This window comes from Penicillium argentinense (genome assembly GCF_028826775.1).
Source record: "Penicillium argentinense strain IBT 30761 chromosome Unknown utg000010l_segment0_segment0, whole genome shotgun sequence".
NCBI classification, from domain to species: Eukaryota; Fungi; Ascomycota; class Eurotiomycetes; order Eurotiales; family Aspergillaceae; genus Penicillium; species Penicillium argentinense.
In genome coordinates, this window is record NW_026622669.1 from 2,457,172 (window position 1) to 2,478,417 (window position 21,246).

The following is a 21,246-nucleotide window of genomic DNA, read 5'->3' on the forward strand; positions in this document are numbered from 1 at the left end:
TGCCTCTGTGCCACTTCTTTACGTCAAAATCTCACGTCTTATCAGTAGCAGAACGTGGTTCTGCTCTCCAGTATCCACTTTCGATATCCACTTCCCCAGAGTCGTCTCTGCCATCTTCTCTGCGTCATTTATGTCTCGCTTGCAGTTGCTGTTGCGGAGCGACCTGGTCCCAATCCCCCACGTAATGAGAACCACCTTCCACACCCTCTCCATTCCCCCTAAAATCCGGGGATGCGGGGAGTCATCTCCACGGGGCGAATACACTCCACAACATCCCCTTCGCTTGTTTGCAGTTCAAAAGCAACCAACACGATTCGCGCAATGGCGATCCCAGCCCCGCGATAAGCGGTCGCCTCGCCCGCATGGACTTACCCGATCCCGCAACGGCCTCGGATCGTGCAGTGTTACATGCCCTGTCGATCACACTTGGCTGCTTTCGGTGCTGCAGCATGAGCACCCTTGTGCATACACAGCGCCTTGCAGCGCAGCCTTGCTCGCGTATTTATTTATCTGAATTGCATCCCCTCCTGGCGGTGTTTTCCAATTACTCGCGCTCGTCTCAGGGTTCTTCGGGCGCAATGCATCTTCATCATCTTCCTTGCTTGGCAGCTCTGGCTGGTTGGTCGATTCAGCCAGCCTTGGGCGTGCCGCACTCACCTAGAGGGCAGGAGGGACAGTGCAAGAAGACTAATGTTGCGATTCTGTATGTTTTATTTCGTCTATGCCCAAGACTTCCGTTTTCAAGCTAAATTTTTCCAGTGGAGGTGGAATTGCTGGCATCTCGGCTGCGGTAAGCCTGCGCCTTGACTGCGCAATCTGAAGATCAACTCTGATTTATGCGCAGCAAGCTTTGACGAACGCATCGATCCATGACTTTGCCATTATCGAGTATCGCGATACCATCGGAGGCAGAGCTTGGCACAAGCCTTTTGGCAAGGGTCCGGATGGGAAGCCGTATACCATCGAGATGGGTGCGAACTGGGTATGTGCTGCTATTGTTTGTACACAGCAATAACGCCGATTGACATTATGTGATACAGGTTCAAGGTCTTGGAAACCCTGGTGGTCCTCAAAACCCAATCTGGACTCTGGTTTGTTCATTTTGACACGTTAATCTGCGATATGGCACAGAACCACCACTGACAATTTGACACAAATAGGCTCAGAAGTATAATCTGAAGACCCACTACTCCAACTACGACAATATCTCGACCTACAACGATAAGGGGTATTCCGATTATAGTCACCTTCTCGATGCCTATGACAAAGCCTACGACATCGCCAACAAGAAGGCTGGCGAGATCTTGACCCAGAATCTGCAGGATCAGACAGCCCAGTCAGGTCTTGCGTTAGCCGGCTGGAACCCAGGAAAGCACGACATGGAGGCACAGGCTGTTGACTGGTGGAAATGGGGTATATTCGGATCCTTTACTCTTTGCTTACTAGCTGCTAACTCTCCTTGCAGACTTCGAGGACAACTTTACTCCGTTGGAGAGCTCCCTTGTTTACGGATGCGCTGGAGACAACCTGACCTCCAATGTATTCAGTGGTCACGACAACTTCGTCCTTGATCCGCGTGGATTCAACACGATCATCAAGGGAATGGCTTCGGATTTCCTCAAGGGTGACAACGATCCCCGTCTCTACCTGAACACTCAGATCACCGAGATCGAATATCATAAAGACGGAGTCACGATACACAACAAGGATGGGAGCTGCATCACTGCTGCATATGCTATCTGCACTTTCTCTTTAGGCGTTCTGCAGAGCGACGCTGTCAAATTCACACCTGCTCTCCCGGAGTGGAAGCAGACCGCCATTCAGAAGTTCACCATGGGCACCTACACCAAGATCTTCATGCAGTTCAATGAGACCTTCTGGCCCACAAACACCCAGTACTTCCTCTACGCTGATCCCGTCATGCGCGGCTGGTATCCTGTTTTCCAGTCTCTCTCGATGCCTGAGTTTCTCCCCGGATCCAACATCCTCTTCGTGACCGTGACCAACGAGTTAGCCTGGCGCGCTGAGCGACAGTCCGACGAGAAAACTAAGAAAGAAATCATGGACGTCCTGCACAAGATGTTCCCCAAGAAGGAAATCCCGGAGCCAACCGCCTTCCTCTATCCGCGCTGGAGCCAGGAGCCCTGGGCCCATGGCAGCTACTCCAACTGGCCTCCTTCCACAACCCTTGAGATGCACCAGAACTTGCGCGCCAATACAGACCGTCTGTGGTTCGCTGGTGAGGCGACTAGTCCCACTTATTTCGGATTCTTGCATGGTGCTTGGTTCGAGGGTCGTGATGCGGGCCGAAATATTGCTGCTATTATGCATAAGAACTGCGTTCATCCTGAGTCGAAGAAGCTGAAGGAGTGCGGAGCTCGTCGCCATTATGAGACCCTTCATGGTACCTCTCCATTTGCTGATTACAGTGCTGTAAATGGGTGGACGGCAAACAGCTTTTACGATAGCAACACCGACTAGATTTACATAGACTAGATAGTAGAATAGGTAGAATACAGAACGAAGAGGTCACATTTCTCGGTGTTTGCGCAAACAAGGGCTCAATAGAGCGATTGCTTACTTCCTGCTCGTGATTGTGCTGGTGGCGTGGCAGTCAGCCGGCCGGAGCCGACCCGAGACAAGCCTTGAGTGTGGAGCGTACGCCTTATCTGATCCCGATCCCCGCAGTAACACCAACAGTCAGAGGGGTGTTTTCTTGTATAAGTCTATCCCCACTCTCGCGCCAATTCCTTTTGACTCACTTTGGTCCTACTACGAACAAGTTCTTGCCTTGCAAGACGGAAATGGCTTCCAGCCCTGTGTCTAACAACGGCAGCGATGCTATCACTGAAGCGACCCCCACAGACATCGAGCTGGCACGCATGACCAGCTACAGCAAGCAAGATGACAACTTCATCGTCACATTTGCCGAGCCTTTCGACGCAGAAAATCCGAAAGATTGGCGAACAGGACGCAAATGGGCTGTCACCGACGTCCTCTCTGCGACCGGCTTCAACCGCATCATGGTATCTACCATCATTGCGCCAGCCCTGTCAACAATATCCACCGAGTTCAACAAGAACTCAGCCGAGTCGGCCATGGCACTCTCAATCTATCTACTCGCAACTGCATTTGGCCCATTGGTCATCGGCCCCTTGTCCGAGGTCTATGGACGCAAGCAGATCTTGCACGTCTCAAACATCTGGTTCGTGATCTGGAACATTGCTTGTGGATTCGCCCATAACAAAGAAACACTCATTGCCTGTCGTTTCCTCGCCGGTTTCGGAGCTAGCGCAATCTATGCTTTGGCCAATGGTGTTCTGGGTGATGTGTGGCGACCCGAGCAGCGTGGTCGATCACTCAGCGTGTACCTGTTAATCCCCTTGCTCGGGGCGGCCGTTGGTCCGATCATTGGTGGTTTCATGGCTAACCGCACGACCTGGCGCTGGATGTTCTGGGCCACTTCTATATTCCAAGCTGTTATGATATTGGTGTCGTTCACAGCGTTTCGGGAAACATACGAGCCGCTGATCCTTCGAAAGCGAGCAGATAGAATCCGTCGCGAAACTGGTGACACGCAGTATTATACGCTGGACGAACGTCTTCACGCCGAAAATTCAGCAGTGCGAGTTTTGGGACGCGCTTTGATCAGACCTGTTCGACTCCTCATTTTCCATCCGATTATTCAAATTGCTTCGCTCATCTCGGCATTTTACTACGGTATTCTCTACATCGTCCTCTCCACATTCTCCGACTTGTGGATCGACCAGTATCACCAGTCCGTGGAGATCAGTGGTTTGCATTATATTGCTGTTGCCCTAGGTGAGATCGCGGGAAGTCAGATCTGCGGCAAACTGATGGACAGTCTATATCATCGTCTCAAGGCTCGCGCCAATGGGGAGCACGCACCCGAACTACGGACACCTTCAGTTTTCCCGGGTGCTCTTCTCGGCCCACTGGGCTTGTTCCTCTACGGATGGGCCGCTCAGTATCGTCTCCACTGGGCTGTGGTTGACATTGGAGCCTTTATTGCGATGCTCGGAATGCAGATCACAAGTATGCCGTTGCAGGCTTATGTTATGGAAGCCTACCCGGAGCACACGAGCAGCGCGGGAGCTGCTTCGCAATTTGCGCGCAGCTTAACTGCGTTTTTGTTCCCTTTGTTTGCGCCCACGATGTACAATGTGCTTGGGTACGGATGGGGAAATACCACTGTTGCACTCATAGGACTAGCTGTAGGCTTGCCGGCTCCGTTGGTCATCTGGTATTCTGGGGCGAAGCTAAGAGCTAGAGCACAGCCGATCTATTAGATGGGCTATATACTTTTCATAAATAGGTGAAAATACTTGCATTGTCTTGATAGTCTAATGGATTTAATAGTCAATTCTCTAGTTTTGCGCAACGAATCGCCCAGGCATAGCAGAATTTTACTTGAAGAGTTTACTCTTGCTTCTCAGCCATGGCCCATACGCCCTGAAGGCAACGGGAATCGGTATCATAATGGCAGCCAGACACCCAAGCAAGGTACAGGCCCACTGCACACCCATGTTCTCAAACATCTGTGTGGTGAAGACAGGAAATCCCGCGGCGACAGTTGAACGGAGGATGATATTTGCAGCTACCGTCGAAGCAGCGCTGTATTCAAACGTCAGCAATTCTGAGCTCGCGATTGATTTCAACTTGGAACCTACAGTGGAAGGTAAGCATCAACCAAATAGTTGAAGCACGGTAAGAAAACGCAAAGAACGCCAAATCCAATGAAGATTCCGGCTGCTGTAGGTACAGCCCAATGGATCTGGGGATTATAGCCAGTCCAACCAAACCTGAAAAGATTGATTAACATTCGAGTGAAGTCTTTTTCTCCAAATCCAAGGCCTTCGCTTACCAGAATATCCCAATAGTAAACACAGGAGCACCAATAAGTGGTGGAATCAAGCGCCACTCGGGAACTGGAACGCCCTTATTCGCAACCAGCTTCTTTGCGTAGTTCGTATGCTCCAGCAGAATAAGCGTGACGGCCAGGACTTGCCCAACTATAAGGCCAATAAACGGCAGCCCACCGATACCAGGACTCATGCCGTAGATATTCTCAAAGACATATGGGTATGCCTCAAGTAGCGCATAGACCAACCCGTAAATGAAAGACATATAGAGCGAGACGAGCAGAATAATGGGCTCGGTGAAGAGCATCTTCAACGGTCGAGTGAAATACTTATTCACCATCACCCTTATCTCAACTTCCATTCTTTCTTGCTTCGCATGGATACCCCAGATCTGCGTTCGACGTCGCAATTCCGCAGCCTTGTTCATTAGAAGACACGGCGCGTACGTTTCGCTCAGAAAGAGTACCGAGATAGCACCCGTAGCTAAACTCAGAATGGCCGGAATATAAAGCGTCCATCTCCAGCCCAGATAACTGGATGCAATGAATCCCCCTATAAAAGGGGCACTGAACGGCCCAACGAACACAGTCAACGCATAAAGCGAGATAGCCACGCCCCGACGGGTATTATCAAATACATCGGCCAGCACGCCCGGAACAACAGTGAGCTGGCTAGCACCGCAAATCCCCGCAAAGAATCGACAAATAAGAAGAGTCTGGATGTCTTTCGCTACCGCAGACCCGATGGTGAATATGCCGCCGCCGAGCAATGCGATCGTCAGCGGCCATTTCCTTCCCCGAAGCTCGGATGCCGGTGCCCATACGACAGGACCTAAGGCAAAGCCAAGGACGTAGAGTGTTGTTCCCAGCTTCCCGACTTCGGAACTGACGCTGAATTCTTTGCTTGCTTGGTTGATGCCAGCGGCAAAGACGGCGCTTGTGAAGGAAACTATGAGGGTTCCTGCGCATACGAGGATGGAGGTGAAGAGTCTGCAGTGTGAATGAGTCAGAATTTCTTCTTGCGTAGGTGTTATTGATGTTTCACGTACTTGGTAAACAATTTCCAGTTGTACGGATGAGACGGGTCGTCCGCGCCGTCGAAATCAACGACATAGTCTTCGAGGTCTGGAAGGGATGGCGGTGACGGCTTGCCTCTTCCCAAAGATACCTTCTCGTTCATATTTAAATAGACACGGGCTCCTGACTCTTGGTGTACCTGCAGCTCTGTCATTAGCACGAGCCGATCACACTTCCATACTCGTCCGTACGCTAATCTGAACCTTTTTTCTCTGTCCTGGTGCTGGGCGATCATGCAGGATATACACACTTCTGTCATGCGTGGCACAGTTATCGAGTATTCAAAGACGGTAGCTCTTTCAATATATTTGCAACTGGCTTTATTATTGAGGTTTCAAATCTTGCGTCACAAATGGCCGGGATGTGTCTTCGGCGGAAATTGCGGGATTTGCGGATCTGACCCATGGCCCTTCACGATGGCGAATCGGTCTGAAACGTATACTCGGTAAAAGTAGCGCATTGTCCAATTCATATCTTCCACGATTTGAATACTCATGGAATATCGAAGTGGCTGGATAGCCGGGACACTTTGCTTTCTGTATATCTGCCTTGAGGCAGTCACTCAGGCAGTCAGGTGTCTGCTGTCTAAATTTGGAGTAGCGTCATCTGAACCTGAGGCATAGTGTAATGACGGCGACTGAACTTCCTCTTTTTTCTTCAATAATTGCCTCATTTTATTGTCTATGTATATAAGAGTGTTCACTGGTAATGGTAACTAGATTATTCGCGACTCGCTATCTATGCAGACTCGCTGATGAAAGAGGGAACATCAATCATATCCGCATTCAAAAACTGATCCAGATCTACCCGTTGGAGTCCAGGTAAGTCTGCAACCAGAGCCCCCAGCCAGTTATACTCTTCGGCACTGGGAGTCGGCTGGGATAAAATCTCCAGCTGGGTTCCTTGCTGAGTGCTGAGTGCCTCGCCCAGAATGGCTATATCATCCTTCCTGCGTTGTTGATGCAGCAATACTAGCAAGCAAGCCGCACTGTATGCTTCTCTCATGGTCTCTGTGTCGTAGGTAGAGGCTACTAAACTTAGAGTTCGCATTGCTTCGGGGAGCATCGAAAGTGATGAGCGCGTGTCCAGTACCAGAAGAACACAGATAATGTGAAATGGTACGTTTGCGACTTGATGCCAGGGCGTGCAGTCCATGACCATACTTTGAGCGCAGCCGAGTCCCATTTTGAGCAAGGCGAGTACTCTGTCGGCTAGGTCGGAAGAAATATCAAGATTTTGAGAGTGAATCCGTCGAAGAATACAGAGTACAAGATTACACTGAGCCATCGTTGATGGTGGCGCAGTGTGGACCCCGTCCAGGAGCCTTATAAGTGTTGCTGGAAGATCGGCCTCATCTTTGGACCTTCCTGGGTCTAGACTGAGAGATGCGGGGAGGAGGCCTAAAACTTCGTTGGTATAGTCACCAGGCTTCGGCGACGGGGGTAGAGGAAGGTCGTCCTTTTGGAATGATACTCGGGACAGGCCGAGGTCAAAGGATGTCCACACATTCAAGTGATGTGCAACACCGACGAGCCTTCTTTGAAGATCGGGATCAACTTTGACACTTGGTGGAAGTACAGAGTGCGATTCAGGGTGAAGACCTGATGCTTCCAACAGATGCATGAGGGTCGAACTCGCTATCCATGTTGCGTGTGGTGAGTCGGTCATTCGGAGATAGACTGAGCGAAGTGTCCAGCCAGTCAGCAAATCGATAGACGGAGGCCCCGAAAGATGATGTGCGTCTAATGTGGATCGTGCTAAGCGGACTAGATGCACCTCGGTGATAGTGGCATTTCGCTGGGAGAAGAGACAGCCAAGTGCCCCTACACCCGCAATGACGCTATCATATAAGTCAGGTAGCAGAGGTGTTTTCCATCTTTCAGAAAGTTGCTCGAAGAAAGCCTGCTGATCGATGAATCCATAACAAGGGGCAATCTTGTCGAAATAGACCTGAGCGAGAGCCTGAATATGCTCCAAGGAAGTGATCTCCACAATTGGAAATACCGAAGAAGCAACCGTCTGGGCTGACAGCCGCCTCGCTCCGATATTCCACCCGAACAGGTTGAGTTTCGGAGCTTTTTGAGGGTCGATCTTTAGACCCAGTTTTCGCACGAAGGCAGCGCCTGAATTGGCCTCCAACCGTCGGACTAGCCCACCAGGATCCGGTTCGACTGCTGTATGATCAGAAGCATTCTGTACCTGCGGAGATGCAAGCAGCTCTGGCGACGATGTCTGTTGTACAGCCCGAGACTTCCTTCTTCGGACCTCGTAGTAGCACGAGTACCCCCATTCAGAGCAGGTCGAGCATGGCTCACCCCCGTCGCATTTCCTCTTGCGCTCTCGGCATGGCTTGCAGGCCAGACGCGCTCGTTTCCCTTTTGGAGCTTGGGCCTGCATAATGGCACTGCGGCGCAGCGATGGAGGAGTGAGGTGGAGGCTGGAGCGGATCGTGCGGATGACATGGTCGGCGCGAGCGGCAATTGCGGAAGTGCGGGGCCAAAGTAAGTACATCCGGAATGACTTCATCCCTCGGTTTCTCCCATCGCAATAATCTCTCCAGATTCGCATGTGCTTGCGAAAGCAGCCAAATACTGGGTTCTTCCTTTCAAGCTGTCTCTCACTGTCCTCCACAGCAATCTTCGATCAAGCATCTCAATAACGACTCTTGCATTGCCAACATGGCTACTAAGCTCTTGTCCCGCTATCCATGGGCCAGCAGCCCCTTTATCGTCGGCGCCCCAATGCGCGTCATGTCGGGACCGGCCCTTGCGCTGGGTGTCTCAACCGCAGGCGGACTAGGATTCATTGGACCAGGCGTCAAGACTCAAAACACTCATGTCGACCTTGAGGAGACATTGGCGTTAATGCGCAAACAAGATCGGGCCTCCGCCCTGCACTCACATTTCTCGTCAACATCCCTTCTCCCGGTGGGTGTCGGATTTCAGCTTTGGGGAGACGACATCGACGTAGCGGCCGCAGCAATTCAAAAGTTCAAGCCATGTGCTGCCTGGCTCTTTGCCCCACGCGAGGGCCCGCAAGAATACGACGCCTGGTCGCGACGGATCCGCGAGGTCTCTCCACAGACCCAAATATGGATTCAAATCGGCACATTGAGAGAGGCGAAACAGCTCCTCCAGATCTCAGAAAAACCAGATGTTGTCGTTGTCCAGGGCGCAGAATCGGGTGGCCACGGTCGCTCCGAGGATGGGATGGGCATTATGACGCTGTTCCCTGAAGTTGCGGATGCCATGCAAAGCAGTCAGATCCCACTGCTGGCTGCGGGCGGTATTGCTGACGGCCGGGGAGTTGCTGCGGCTTTGTGTTTGGGGGCATCGGGTGTCGCGATGGGATCTCGATTCTTGGCTGCTACTGAAGCTCGGATTAGCAAGGGATACCAGGATGAGGTTGTGCGCGCGACCGATGGGGCGGCATCAACCAAGCGAACTTTGCTCTACAATCATCTCAGGGGTACCTTTGGATGGCCCTCTGGGTACAGTCCTAGGACCATTATCAACAAATCATTTATCGAGCATCAGGCAGGCACTTCTTTTGAAGAATTGAAAACCCGGCATGACGAGGCTTCGAAGATGGGTGATGCCGGTTGGGGGCCGGAAGGAAGACTCGCAACCTATGCCGGTGCCTCGGTAGGCTTGATTCCGGATGTACGACCCGCAGACAGCATTGTGCAAGGCCTACAAAAGGATGCCCTGGAAAGACTCAAGTCTCTCACCCCCAGCAGGCTATAAGCTACTAGCAGCATACCGCGCCAAATTTCAATGATTTACGAAAACACGCATGAACATGAATCGATTTAGTGACTTAGGTATTCCCGATATCCAAGGCCTGGGAAATTGTGAAGATCAGAAAGACCAGATTCAGTGCCAAGGTTATGGCGCGTAGAGTTGATGATCAATGGAGATGCAAGTGGAGGTCATTCCTGGCTGACGGACTTGCTACAATTTCTCGGCCGTTTACAGTGACTAAGGAGTTATCGGCGAAATCTATTTTTCCCAAGCCATGTCTTTTTGGCATCTCGTGGCTGCCAACATCAATGCCCAGCTGAAGATGGGAGTGTGAATTATACATTTTATGTCTATCTATATCTGAAAGATGATGAAAGGGGAAAGAAAAACAATACTCGTACAGAGCGAATTAGCAGACCATGCTTAGCCAGCAATGCCTTATCAATAACGGCTTCGAGAAGCCACTTGGATTTATTTCTGGGGGGCGGCGCAGACCTTGTTGCCCTTCTGCATTGTTTGGTTAGACGCCCGCTCATTCGTACAGTGCGGCCAGCACTTACAACAACTTGGCAAATCAGCTTGTTAGGACTCTGGCAGTCAGCTTCGGTCTCGCACTCGTCGCCGATGACAGCACGCTTGTCTTTGGGGGCAACGCAGGTGTTGTCGTAGTTGCAGACAAGGCACTTGACGCAGTCTCCGTTCAACTTGCAAGCTTGGTCAACCAGGGACTTGGAGTTCTGATGAATTCTATGTCTGGATGTTACATAAAACGGAGTTTTTGATGTGTCACTCACGTCGCGCTTGTCTCTGAGGGCAATGCGTGTCCTTCTCACAGACAAGACCCTCCCGGCAGTCGAAGGTGGCGTGGCAGTTCTGGCCCTGGGGAGCAGCGTTCTATTACCCGTGATTAGTTCTTATCTCTGAGCCTTTTTGTTGGAATATTCAGAAACTCACCTCACGCTTGCTCTTCGGGCTAAGGCAGACGTCCTTCTCGCAAACGAGGCCCTTGGCACACTCGTTGTCGGTATGGCACTGCTGACCAAGGGGACCATCGCGCTTGATGTTGACCTTGGCACAGATGTCCTTAATACACTCAAGGCCAGCAGTGCAGTCTGAGTTGATGTGGCAAGCCTGGCCAAGCTCAGCGAGGTGGACATCGCGGGTGACCATGTTGGCAGCGCAGTTGCCGTGGTTGTCGCGGTGCTCGTTGGGCTTGCAGTCAGAGGGCTTGGTAGGAGAGGCCATGGCAAGGCCAGCAAGCACGGCAGAGAAAACGATAGAGTACTTCATTTTGAAGGTTGGAGGTGGAAAATGGGTAAAGAGTGACGACGTAGGAAATGGAGAGGATTAACGGTGATGAGAATGATTGTGATTGTTGATATTGATGTTCTTTTGGGAATCTGGCGTCATTTATAACCCCGTCCTCAATCCTGGATCCAGATGCTATCACCGCTAAATGAGATATACAGCTCTCGGCCGCCGCATCCACTTCCCGTGCCACGCGTTTCTTAAAGTGAGCTGGGACGTGCCTCTGAGCGATTTACACATCTGCCAAATCATCGTCTGTCAGGCATAATCGTTAGCCTCCGGAGAATGGGATGATCTTTTCTTGAAGGATTATCGCGTTGGTTTCAAGTCCACATTGGAATGCTATTATCGGTCTGGGCTCAGCCTCATCAAAGTGGGTTGCTAACAAAGGTCGTACTGCCACAACGGGCACAAACGGGCTCTTCCGTACCGTGTTTGATCCAATCTCACCATCAGATGAATGAGATCCATGCCTTTTTCGAACATATCAGTCGCTCTGGCATACTATCAGTTGTCCCGGGGAGTTCTCGAAACAAAAGGCAATTAGGGGCATGATGACTTTATTCACATACAAGCCCGTGCTATTGGGTCAGTGCCCAGCCCCAGCAAAGACTAGAACATTTCGTCCGGCCATCGCCTGGATGTACCCCCGAGTACTCCGTTTGGGGGAACTACCTCATTGCTAGCCCATGCCGGCGTTGTTTATTGAACGCTCCTCAGTCGCTGGAGCTTAATTAGGACGATCGTCGCCAAGAGCCGGGCTAGCTAGACTCCACATGCCAACGAATCCAATCTGCAACCTATTCATATTCTGGGGCCGAGGACCCACAAGGCCGTCGTCAAGAGAGGTACGTAATCTTCTTCAAGCCCATTATACCGGTGAATCGCCGGGGATTTATGTTGATCGTCGCTTTGTACGCGTTGTAGTATTTCGATTCTTGCTCTCGTAGTTGATCAGCGCTTCTTTGGGTTGAGATGGAACGGAGAGCGGGATTCTCGACGGACAATATCTTCAGTTTCCTAGCCCCAGACATTGACTTTGGGCGAGGAAGGAGAATGGCTTCCAGCGGGTAACCACCGAGAAGTCGTTTTAGCGTTCTGATGTCTGATGGCAGAGGCAAAGAGCCTAGTCTAGGTGTGACTCTCGGCCTTAGGGGTGAGCCCGCGAACACGTTCGATCGAGTATCGGCACTATCCTAAATTGTCGATACTTCTTTTTGTTCGTTTCAATACTCACATTCTTATCAAGAGCTCTTCCTGAAAGCGCTGGTACTCTTGGGCTAGAAGTTCAATCCCTGTGGTTGTCGGATGAACTCTCACAGTTACTTAAAGCACGGATATCCGGATTTGTTGGTATGAGACAATTGTATTAATTTGATATAGTGATTGGAGATTCTCGGACATAGTGAGTCGTGTTGTTCAATTCCCTCCAAGAAATTACCCTCCCAAACGCCAGAGTCGGAAAGATCTATTCACATCGACCCAAATACTTCCATCATCCACGCATCGTCAAAACCATTAATCGGAAAATCAGGCATAGTTGAACTTGGTGTGACGAAGTCGCTCTCAATTCCACTCGGTGGTACATTCGGGTACCAGATCTCCATGAGCTGTGGCTCCCAGCCCTGCTTGATCGACTGAGTCATTTTCATGCCTTTATCAAAAATGTTCCACTCCGGCGCCGATACATCGAACGAGCTGGCACATATTTTCATGTTGTACGCTATTCGGTCAAGAATCTCGAGGATATTCGCAGTGTTTCGAACCATGTTCCTGTCCCATGCTGGATCGTCTAACGTCGAGAGCTTGTACAAGGTGACAAGAGCCCGAGAAAATTGGAAGTACATCGTGAACGGTATTCCTAGATATAGCTCTCCTGGTATAGGAAGCCAAGTATCGAACCAGCTTTTCGCCGCCTGAAGGCACGCGCAGAGGCTTTCGAGGCGATGGAGCTCCGGCGAAGTTACTGATGGTGTGTCTCGAAGGGCTGCTTCATGGATGATGATTTCTGCGGTATAATAGTGCAACAAGACGCTCCCTGCACATGATTTTAAGCGTTGGTAGCGACAGGACGGATTCCGGCTTCACTTACTGTCTTCTTTCAAATGTGGAGGAGTTTGGTTCTTCACAGACTCCAGCTGGGCTTGGATTGATTTTGTGTACATCAAAGAAGGTGCTTGGTTGTCTCCGTCTCTTCGAAGGTGATATACTTTGTCCATCACCAACTGAATTTTGACAAGAGTTACCAGAAGCTCATCGTCCGGACACTCTTTGGCTTCCATCAATATGGTAAGGCTTTCCTCCATGTGTGGGGTCCACCTCAACGCGTCGACCCTAAACATTGTTAAGGCAACACTAGTGTTCGCTGAGGTCAGCTAAACTCCGAATGATACTCAGGGCCTTGACCTACCATGATGTGAGCAAAAAGCACCCGAGCACGGCTCTTCGCTCTTCGATGGTTCTAGATGTAGATACGTGCTGTTTCCAGCCCACGGCGCATTTGAATGCTTGCATTGTGGACAGTTCCTTGGGCACGGCTTGATTGATGCCTAGGTCGCAGACAAGACCCATGACCATATGAGAATAGAAATTCAAGAATGGTCTTCGTGTATAAGTTGTCCTGCTTGCGGTTAGTATTCCTGAGACCGATGAAGAGCGATGCTCTCTTTCTATGTAACCCACCATGATACGAAAATCATAAGTCCAAGTAACAAATCCATACTTGGGGCGACGTCCACGAGGATTTTTTGATGAATGATATCGGTTATCCGGCTGAACAGAATGTCTCTTTGGTCGATCCCGGGGGTCAACACTGCCATAATACACATCCAAACAAACGGCTTCTCAGTGCGAAGCTGTTGTGAGGTGACGTTGGGCGGTATATGAATGAAAGGGATATACCGCATGTTATTAGTACGGAAATTCCGAATGGTCTTCTCGGCTTCTTCGGGCGAAATTCGAAGCGACTTCCAGAATTCGACAAGTGGGCTGTCCCCTGGCGCCGATGGCACTGGCGATGGGATACCGGGCGGAGTAGAATTCAAATTTGTCGCCTGGCATGGAAGAATATTTGGTCTGGCCGTATTAATTGTGGTGGCATTCTCCCAGTCTGCTGGGAGACCAGGTGCTCCACCATTAGCCTGAAGTAGCGACACAATATTATCGAGCTTGGCCTCGAGCTGTGCCGTTCTAGACGCTGAGGAACGGCCATTTCGCTTGCGTACTGATGGCGATGGTCTGCAGTCTTTCTTCAAGCGCTGACATCTACAAGCCGTCAGCCTGGAACGCAATAGTAGCTTTACCTGTACAGATACTCACCTCTCACAGCCGTTTCCATTGGACAAAAGAATACATTTGCTTTTGGCACGAGTGCAGTTTAGACAAGCCCGGCCATAGGGTGCAGGAGTCCCACTTGGGACGTGATTGGTGTCCATCCCGATCTCCGGCCGTTGGAATTCGGAGTTTAGGTCACGCCAAGTACGCTCGGTACAAAAGTGTGAAAAGGAGTGATAATCTTGAGGTTGGAGCACCGCTAGGGATTCAACGGCCCCATATAAGCCGTAGCAGGAACACAAACAGGGAGAAAAGCCCCCAACGATTCATGAGTCGTGTCTCGAAGGAACGATCGGGGTTGAAGACCCGAAATCCCGAAATCCGCTCGACATAGAAAACTTATGACTAATATCGCTCTTTACGGGCTCCGGCAATATGAATTGTTGATTGAAAAGCGAAGTACCTTCTTGCGCGGAAAGTAATCTACATCGCTTTTGAAATTTAAAAAAAGGCTTGTCGCTTTTGACGAATTTAATGGGGAACAACACTATCAACCTCCATACGTGGCAGGCAGGCTTCGGTGTCCTTCCATCTCATCACGGCCGGTCGGGTTTCGGGTTTCGGGATTGACCCCCACGCCGGCCACAGACGCCCAATACACCAATAGGAGGACATAGACCCCTGCAAGTAAGAATCCTTCGTTCACCAGGTGGACTATGAGTCTTGTTTCTGGCTATTTCAGGAAGTCGGGCTTTTCAATCGGCGTTGGCCAATTTCCATCGTGGGAGAGTTATAAGGCCGAAGCGCGAAAACTATCGTTGGGTCGATTCATCGTGTACATCTCAACAACATCAATAATAGATCTGACCTGAGGATGATGAGCGAAAATAAGCCAACCTCTGCGGAGCATTCAAACAGCCATCCAGAACAGACATCTCAAGCAATGTCGAAGGAATTTGCATCTGACTCTTCTTTACGGAGTTCAGTGGACAAAGCACCAGCTGTCAGCGAATCCACAGATGAAGAACGAGTATACCTGACGGGTTTCAAACTTTTATGGTTGTGAGCGCAGTTACTTTAGTTTGTTTCTTGGTGCTTCTGGATACAGCTATCATTGTCACTGTATGCTTTGTTCTGATTAGAGCTTTGAATGTTGCTAAGAGGAAGAAAAGGCCATTCCCGTAATCACAACCAAATTTCATTCACTTGAGGATCTTGGCTGGTACGGAAGCTCATATCAAATTGCAAGGTATATGTCTAATGCCCTTTTATTTGGTCATATGAACACTCACTCACTGTATAACAGCGCCTGTTTGCAGCCCCTTACCGGGAGAATCTATACGAATTTTACCTCCAAGGTGCGTTGTGTTTACTCTGTCCCGAAAAAATCCAGAATGCAGTATTGACAACGAGCTAGTGGACGTTTCTGGTATTCTTCTTTATCTTTGAGCTTGGCTCGCTTCTATGTGGCCTCGCAACATCTTCGAAAATGCTGATTATCGCAAGAGCAATCGCCGGCATCGGCTCCTCGGGGCTAATGAATGGTGCATTGACTATCGTCTCGGCATCTGCACCCCTGCACAAGGCCCCAAGTGAGTCAGCTCACTTTTCCACTCGTGCTTCAGTCTCAAATTAACAGACTTCAGCTCTTTTTGGGATGATTATGGGATGTAAGTGCTCTTGAAACCCCTTTCTCTTAGGCTTCCACTAAGTCCATATCTTAGTCTGTCAGCTCGGTGTAGCATTCGGTCCTCTTATTGGAGGTGCTTTTACAGAGTACACAACCTGGAGATGGTGTAAGTCCTTTTCCGTCCGATGAGTTTCCGGCTTGTCTAATCCTTGTACAAGGCTTTTACATCAATTTGCCCATCGGCGGTTTGGTAGCATTGATGCTTATTTTCATTGAGATTCCTGATCAAATTGCTAAACCGTCAATCAAGTCAGCATTCGATACTATCACTCAGAAGCTTGATCTTACCGGTTTTGTTCTTTTTGCACCCGCTGCCATTCAGCTTCTTCTTGCACTTGAATACGGGCAAAACAAATATGGATGGAACAGTGCTACCGTGATTGGCCTTTTCTGTGGTGCAGGTGGCACATTCATTGTCTTCGTTCTCTGGGAGCATCACCAGGGCGATAAAGCGATGATTCCTCTTGCGATGATCGCGAAGAGGATTGTGTGGTCGAGCTGTCTTGTCATGGTGACACTCTTCGCCATGGTACTCTCCGCTTCATACTACCTTCCGGTCTACTTTCAATCGATTAAAAACGGATCACCTATGATGAGCGGAGTCTATATTCTCCCTAGCATCCTGGCACAGTTAGTCTTTGCTGTTATGTCAGGACTTCTCAGTGAGTGGACTTCAGACGAAATTCTGCAATGCAAAGCTAACTCTGCTTTCAGTTGGGAGACTCGGATACTACCTTCCATGGGCCGTTTTCTGTGGTGTGGCAACCGCCATCGGTAATGGTCTCATATCGACATTATCCCCTGACACATCGACCGGTAAATGGGTCGGCTATCAAATTCTCATGGGTGCAGGTCGCGGAGCCGGTTTCCAAACGGTAAGTTTTTCCCAAGAGAAAATGGTATGATATCATCTTTATGCTGATAATGTTTAGCCCATGATTGCGATTCAAAACGCTCTCGCGCCTAGCCAGGTTTCCGTTGGAATGGCTATTCTCATGTTCATCCAAACTCTCTCCGGAGCAGTATTCCTCACCTTTGCCGATGTGATTTTCTCAACTGGTCTCAAGTCATTAATCCCAGAACATGCGCCAAATGCCAACGCAGCTGCCGTTGTTGCTGCAGGAGCCACAGGCATTCGTGATGTGGTTTCTGCCGAGGATCTTCCGGGTGTCTTGACAGCGTACTCGAAGAGTGTGGATCACGTTTTCTACATGGCGGCTGCACTTGGTGCTGTTTGTGTCTTTTTCGCATTCGGTATGGGATGGAAAGATGTCAGGAAGAAGAAGCCTTCTCCTGAGAACGTTTGAAGCCTCAGGCCACGGTGCCATATCATGAATATTGCAGTGTGTATCTGCTCATATCATTTAGACACATAGAAATCACCTATTCATAATGGATAATGATTTAAATCTGATAGTTATACTTTTCAAAATCTCCGGAAAGGTGAAGCCAAGAAAAATTAAAAATTAAAAGCTTGATGAGAGTCAAGCTTTTCCCTCGTCGCGTGCTGTCGTATTCGGGAACTTTGATCAATGGCATCCGAAACTTGTATTGCGGGAGCATGAGCCCTATGGAATAAATTCTCCAAACCCTTCACCTTTCTGCAGGAACTCTTGAGAACTACCAGATGCTCCCGAAATCCAGGGTATTCGTTCAATCTTAGTCAAAATGACCACACTTGGATTGTTCGTAGAAAACATGCATGTTCCTAATCGAACTAAATTAGGGTAGCTGGTGTGATCCGATCGGCGGACCGTGCCTGGTTCCTTTCGACAAATTCTGTATGCAGGATCCTGGTGATCTGTGATGCCCATCTTCCCATTGGCTGTTTCCAAGCTTTCGAAACCGATCAGCATTGCTTGCTAGGTGGCGAAAGGTCCAGGCCACCATAACCCCGTAGACACCCCCATACTCCATTCAGAACCCTGTTCGCGACATTGATGCAATTTACGAACCCTCACTTTTGACTTCGCTCTATAATACTTATCTCGTTTGTTAATTCCACTCCTTCTCGCAACATTGACCTCCTTCTATTTCAAAAAATCTGCAATGGCCGTCGCAATTGACAATCTACTTGGACTTGAGGATTTGAAATCTGAAGTCCCATCATGACGCGATTATCCTGCTTGTTGATTGTGTAGGGCTCAAGAGACTGAGAACAAGGTCACAGCGCAAATAGTTCACCTTAGCTTCTTGTTGGTGTAAACCGATGTTAGCATCACGAGTCAAGATACGTACTTCGGAAACAATGTCAATTTCATCCTGCAACGATGGGAAGAGTACGTGAAGATTGACGACGAGCGTGGTGGGCCTTTTGGTGCCGAGGCGCAAGCTTCAGACCGAGTAGGTGACTACTTTTCTACCGCCTCAAATCAGCATCTCTAACATGCTCTTATTCAGGCGCTCCGATATGACCACTCGTGGTCTATCAACCCCGGATTCTTTGCCGGTGTGAAATGTTTCGCAGGTATGCTCCCGTCTTTTCCTCAGTACCAGATATTGCTGTTACCGACAACGTGATTTGCATTGCAGACTCCCACGCCGAGCGAGTCATCCTGTACGAAGGTCTTACGAACTAGATAGCCCCGGACGGACCTGATTACAACAACATTGCCCCATTCTTTTGAACGAGACATTCCGTGAGAACCGGTACCGCCGCGGAGAAGCATTCATACTCGCTTCCATTCTGGCTGTGGCCCTCGATCTCTTCCTCCTGGAACCCCACGAGCTAGGTGCGAACCAACGCCTGGACAACTTCGTTCCTCTCGAAATTGATCTTAGTTCCACGACTGTTTCCCAGCTCGGATGCTTCCTCGTCGAGAGCGTCTTCGATATCGTGTCTGATCAGGCCCAGCCTACCATTTCTTACAACTACGAGTTGTTCGAGGGCTTCGTCAAGGGAATACTCGCATCTTTGGTCACCAACGATGGCTTCTTCAACTGCCCTACTCTCAGCTTTGTTAGGCCGGGTGAGAATACAGCTCGATCGTCTCATGGAAGTCAAAGCTCTCAAGGATTTCTGATCAATGTGACTATCCTGGCATTGGCATCAAGTCTGACTCTCCAATCGTCTGAAAGGCAAGGGAGAGTGATCTCAAGAGGTCGGTAGTAGTAGGGCATCTGGAAAACGCTGATCATTATGGTTATGGCTCTGTTGTTCATATGTTGTGGAGATCCTTAATCTAGTGATGCAAATTGATTGTTGTGAGCAGAAGAAAAGTAGTTTTCCAATTGATTATCCGCAAATACCTGTTGTAGCCCAACATAGTCACCTGATTCCCGATTTTGAACTCTCAAGCACCTTCAAAATATGGATGAAAGACGAAATGAAGGAGTTTGTGTTCAAATACGATCTGAATCGTTATCACGTTATCTCAGTTTATCCTTCAGGCCATGCCCGGCAGTCCTAAAGCCAGCACGGAGGCGAGGCTGAGGCTGATGTCGAGCGCTGCTCCGACAGCAACTCAAATATTCAGCCTCCTGGTTTCTCCTCACTTCTTCCCTCTCATACCGACTCATGTCATCCGTCGGTCGATTATCTCGTCGAAAATATATTGCCTTGAAGTTGTAGGGATTGCGGCCAGTATAATTCAGATCGCAGATCTACCAGACTCTCCAGTCAATCCAGGCTCTATCGAGCGACGTCACCTAACATGTGCCATTCTGCGTGAATTAGACGAAAGTCTCAAGCAGGATGAACAGTCGAAACTTTGTTCGCCAGAGGCATATCGCACTGTCCAGCATGGTTTGAAGCAATGCGAAGAGGTCCTGCAACAGATCCAGCAGATGATCAATGACGCTGATTCTTCTGGGAACAGCAACAATACTCGCTATCAACAGACGACAATGAAGATCAGGAATGTCCGAATGTCCTGAGTGAGCCTGATGTTGAGCACTCAGAGGTAATTTGGTTTAAGTCGACAATGCTTTTACTACTAGACGTTATCATGTATGCGGGACATATTCATACAAGGGCAAGGAAGAATGTCCTTGAAACAGACCAGTTACTCGGTCGAATATTGATTTCTGTGAATTTCTAACAGTGGAGAACAGCATGATGTTCCAACAATGCTTCACGAACAGCGTGCTCTGATTGATAGTCTATTGGCAGAGAAAAAGAGGTGTAACCCCTCCGCTCCTAGTCACTCCCGATGCACAAATTTTACAGGCCCAAATCTGAACAAACAAGTAGCATCCATCCGAAGCAACTTCAACATGCTGCCCCATTCAGATCAAACGTGGCTCCTTTCGCAACTCAATCTACTTGCGAGCCATGGGGCTCTAAACATGCATGGTACAAAGGACGGTTGGGAAATTTCGGAATATAATTCTTTAACTGAAGCCATACTCAGTGAGATTGATGTGCAGATATAAGCTTGAGCAGGGTCGTCATTCGAGAATTCAGGATGGTGTCCTGAACATCCATGCCACTGAGATTGTGCAGTTCCAAGGAACATACGGGTCGTCGATTTTAGCGTGATTATTCTATTTTCGAGTACTTTCTAGCTGACTCCTAATTTCCAAATGAGGAGGCTGTGAAAATAAAGGTACTGGCCTCAGCTACTTCGCATATTCTTGGGGCCAAACACCCGAGCACCAATTACAGACGCCTCGCAATCGAGTTACGTGCAGCATGATTGTGTGCCGCATCCACTACAGAGCCCGAAGCTAAACCAGCACAACAGGCTGTACTGAGGATGACTACACCATCTCAAGATACTGCGCAACCCATCCTCACGAGCAGTAGCAAGGGTCGGCTGAGATGCCAGGTCATCGAGAAATAATGGGCTCGATCGAACGAGATAAGCAGAGACAACGGCTACTAAGTCAACCACAATTGCAAGGAGGAACGGACGAAAGATGCTTGTAAACAGAAACGCAAAGGCAAATGCCAGAAAAAAGCGTATCTACAAACTGGCCAGCATTTTCTACGCCTGACTCGGCTAACTATCCTGCCTTAGTATACTGCCTACCGCTAAGGAATAACACTGCTGTCACAGAGGCACGCAGAGAATTTGACACGAAGTTGCAAAATCGGACATACAAGCGTAATCTGCTCCAGGTAGCCTTGATCACACAGGTCTCCGACCACCAGAACCAGTGATATTGACCCCAGGGGGCAATCTGCCATATGGAGCCCACGGGTCAGAGGGCAGAACCGAGGGGGCCACCCACCACATTGGAGGTTCAATACTTCAGCAAATACTAGATCCTCGTCTATTCATCGATGTTCTATGGTCAGCAAGGAGAGAGAACCATGTAGAGGGGCGAGG

At 49.5% G+C, this 21,246-nt stretch overlaps 9 protein-coding genes across 9 annotated transcripts; 5 read left to right on the forward strand and 4 right to left on the reverse strand.

Annotated features, from left to right (window-relative positions):
• Positions 1-578: 578 nt before the first annotated feature.
• On the forward strand, positions 579-2,481 carry N7532_010594 (uncharacterized protein; the record flags this gene model as incomplete). The annotated part of the gene is made up of 6 exons (XM_056623085.1): positions 579-703; positions 760-790; positions 845-982; positions 1,041-1,091; positions 1,161-1,413; positions 1,466-2,481. The coding sequence occupies 6 exons, from the start codon at positions 579-581 to the stop codon at positions 2,479-2,481; spliced, it is 1,614 nt and encodes a 537-aa protein (XP_056470501.1).
• A 323-nt stretch (positions 2,482-2,804) lies between these two features.
• N7532_010595 (MFS transporter) lies at positions 2,805-4,310 on the forward strand (the record flags this gene model as incomplete). Its single annotated transcript, XM_056623086.1, has 1 exon — positions 2,805-4,310. The coding sequence occupies one exon, from the start codon at positions 2,805-2,807 to the stop codon at positions 4,308-4,310; it is 1,506 nt and encodes a 501-aa protein (XP_056470502.1).
• A 117-nt stretch (positions 4,311-4,427) lies between these two features.
• Positions 4,428-6,062, reverse strand: N7532_010596 (MFS transporter; the record flags this gene model as incomplete). Its single annotated transcript, XM_056623087.1, has 4 exons — positions 4,428-4,635; positions 4,692-4,823; positions 4,886-5,872; positions 5,932-6,062. 4 exons carry the CDS (start codon positions 6,060-6,062, stop codon positions 4,428-4,430), a joined length of 1,458 nt encoding a protein of 485 aa, XP_056470503.1.
• A 635-nt stretch (positions 6,063-6,697) lies between these two features.
• Positions 6,698-8,470, reverse strand: N7532_010597 (uncharacterized protein; the record flags this gene model as incomplete). Its single annotated transcript, XM_056623088.1, has 1 exon — positions 6,698-8,470. The coding sequence occupies one exon, from the start codon at positions 8,468-8,470 to the stop codon at positions 6,698-6,700; it is 1,773 nt and encodes a 590-aa protein (XP_056470504.1).
• A 167-nt stretch (positions 8,471-8,637) lies between these two features.
• On the forward strand, positions 8,638-9,705 carry N7532_010598 (nitronate monooxygenase; the record flags this gene model as incomplete). The annotated part of the gene is made up of 1 exon (XM_056623089.1): positions 8,638-9,705. The coding sequence occupies one exon, from the start codon at positions 8,638-8,640 to the stop codon at positions 9,703-9,705; it is 1,068 nt and encodes a 355-aa protein (XP_056470505.1).
• A 468-nt stretch (positions 9,706-10,173) lies between these two features.
• Positions 10,174-10,992, reverse strand: N7532_010599 (uncharacterized protein; the record flags this gene model as incomplete). The annotated part of the gene is made up of 4 exons (XM_056623090.1): positions 10,174-10,209; positions 10,263-10,414; positions 10,497-10,596; positions 10,657-10,992. 4 exons carry the CDS (start codon positions 10,990-10,992, stop codon positions 10,174-10,176), a joined length of 624 nt encoding a protein of 207 aa, XP_056470506.1.
• A 1,490-nt stretch (positions 10,993-12,482) lies between these two features.
• N7532_010600 (transcription factor domain-containing protein) lies at positions 12,483-14,444 on the reverse strand (the record flags this gene model as incomplete). Its single annotated transcript, XM_056623091.1, has 5 exons — positions 12,483-13,048; positions 13,103-13,365; positions 13,421-13,630; positions 13,693-14,274; positions 14,329-14,444. 5 exons carry the CDS (start codon positions 14,442-14,444, stop codon positions 12,483-12,485), a joined length of 1,737 nt encoding a protein of 578 aa, XP_056470507.1.
• A 782-nt stretch (positions 14,445-15,226) lies between these two features.
• On the forward strand, positions 15,227-17,280 carry N7532_010601 (MDR family MFS transporter; the record flags this gene model as incomplete). Its single annotated transcript, XM_056623092.1, has 8 exons — positions 15,227-15,345; positions 15,590-15,641; positions 15,701-15,875; positions 15,930-15,953; positions 16,008-16,079; positions 16,132-16,635; positions 16,688-16,848; positions 16,906-17,280. 8 exons carry the CDS (start codon positions 15,227-15,229, stop codon positions 17,278-17,280), a joined length of 1,482 nt encoding a protein of 493 aa, XP_056470508.1.
• A 1,103-nt stretch (positions 17,281-18,383) lies between these two features.
• N7532_010602 (uncharacterized protein) lies at positions 18,384-19,082 on the forward strand (the record flags this gene model as incomplete). The annotated part of the gene is made up of 2 exons (XM_056623093.1): positions 18,384-18,422; positions 18,606-19,082. 2 exons carry the CDS (start codon positions 18,384-18,386, stop codon positions 19,080-19,082), a joined length of 516 nt encoding a protein of 171 aa, XP_056470509.1.
• Between the last annotated feature and the right edge of the window lie 2,164 nt (positions 19,083-21,246).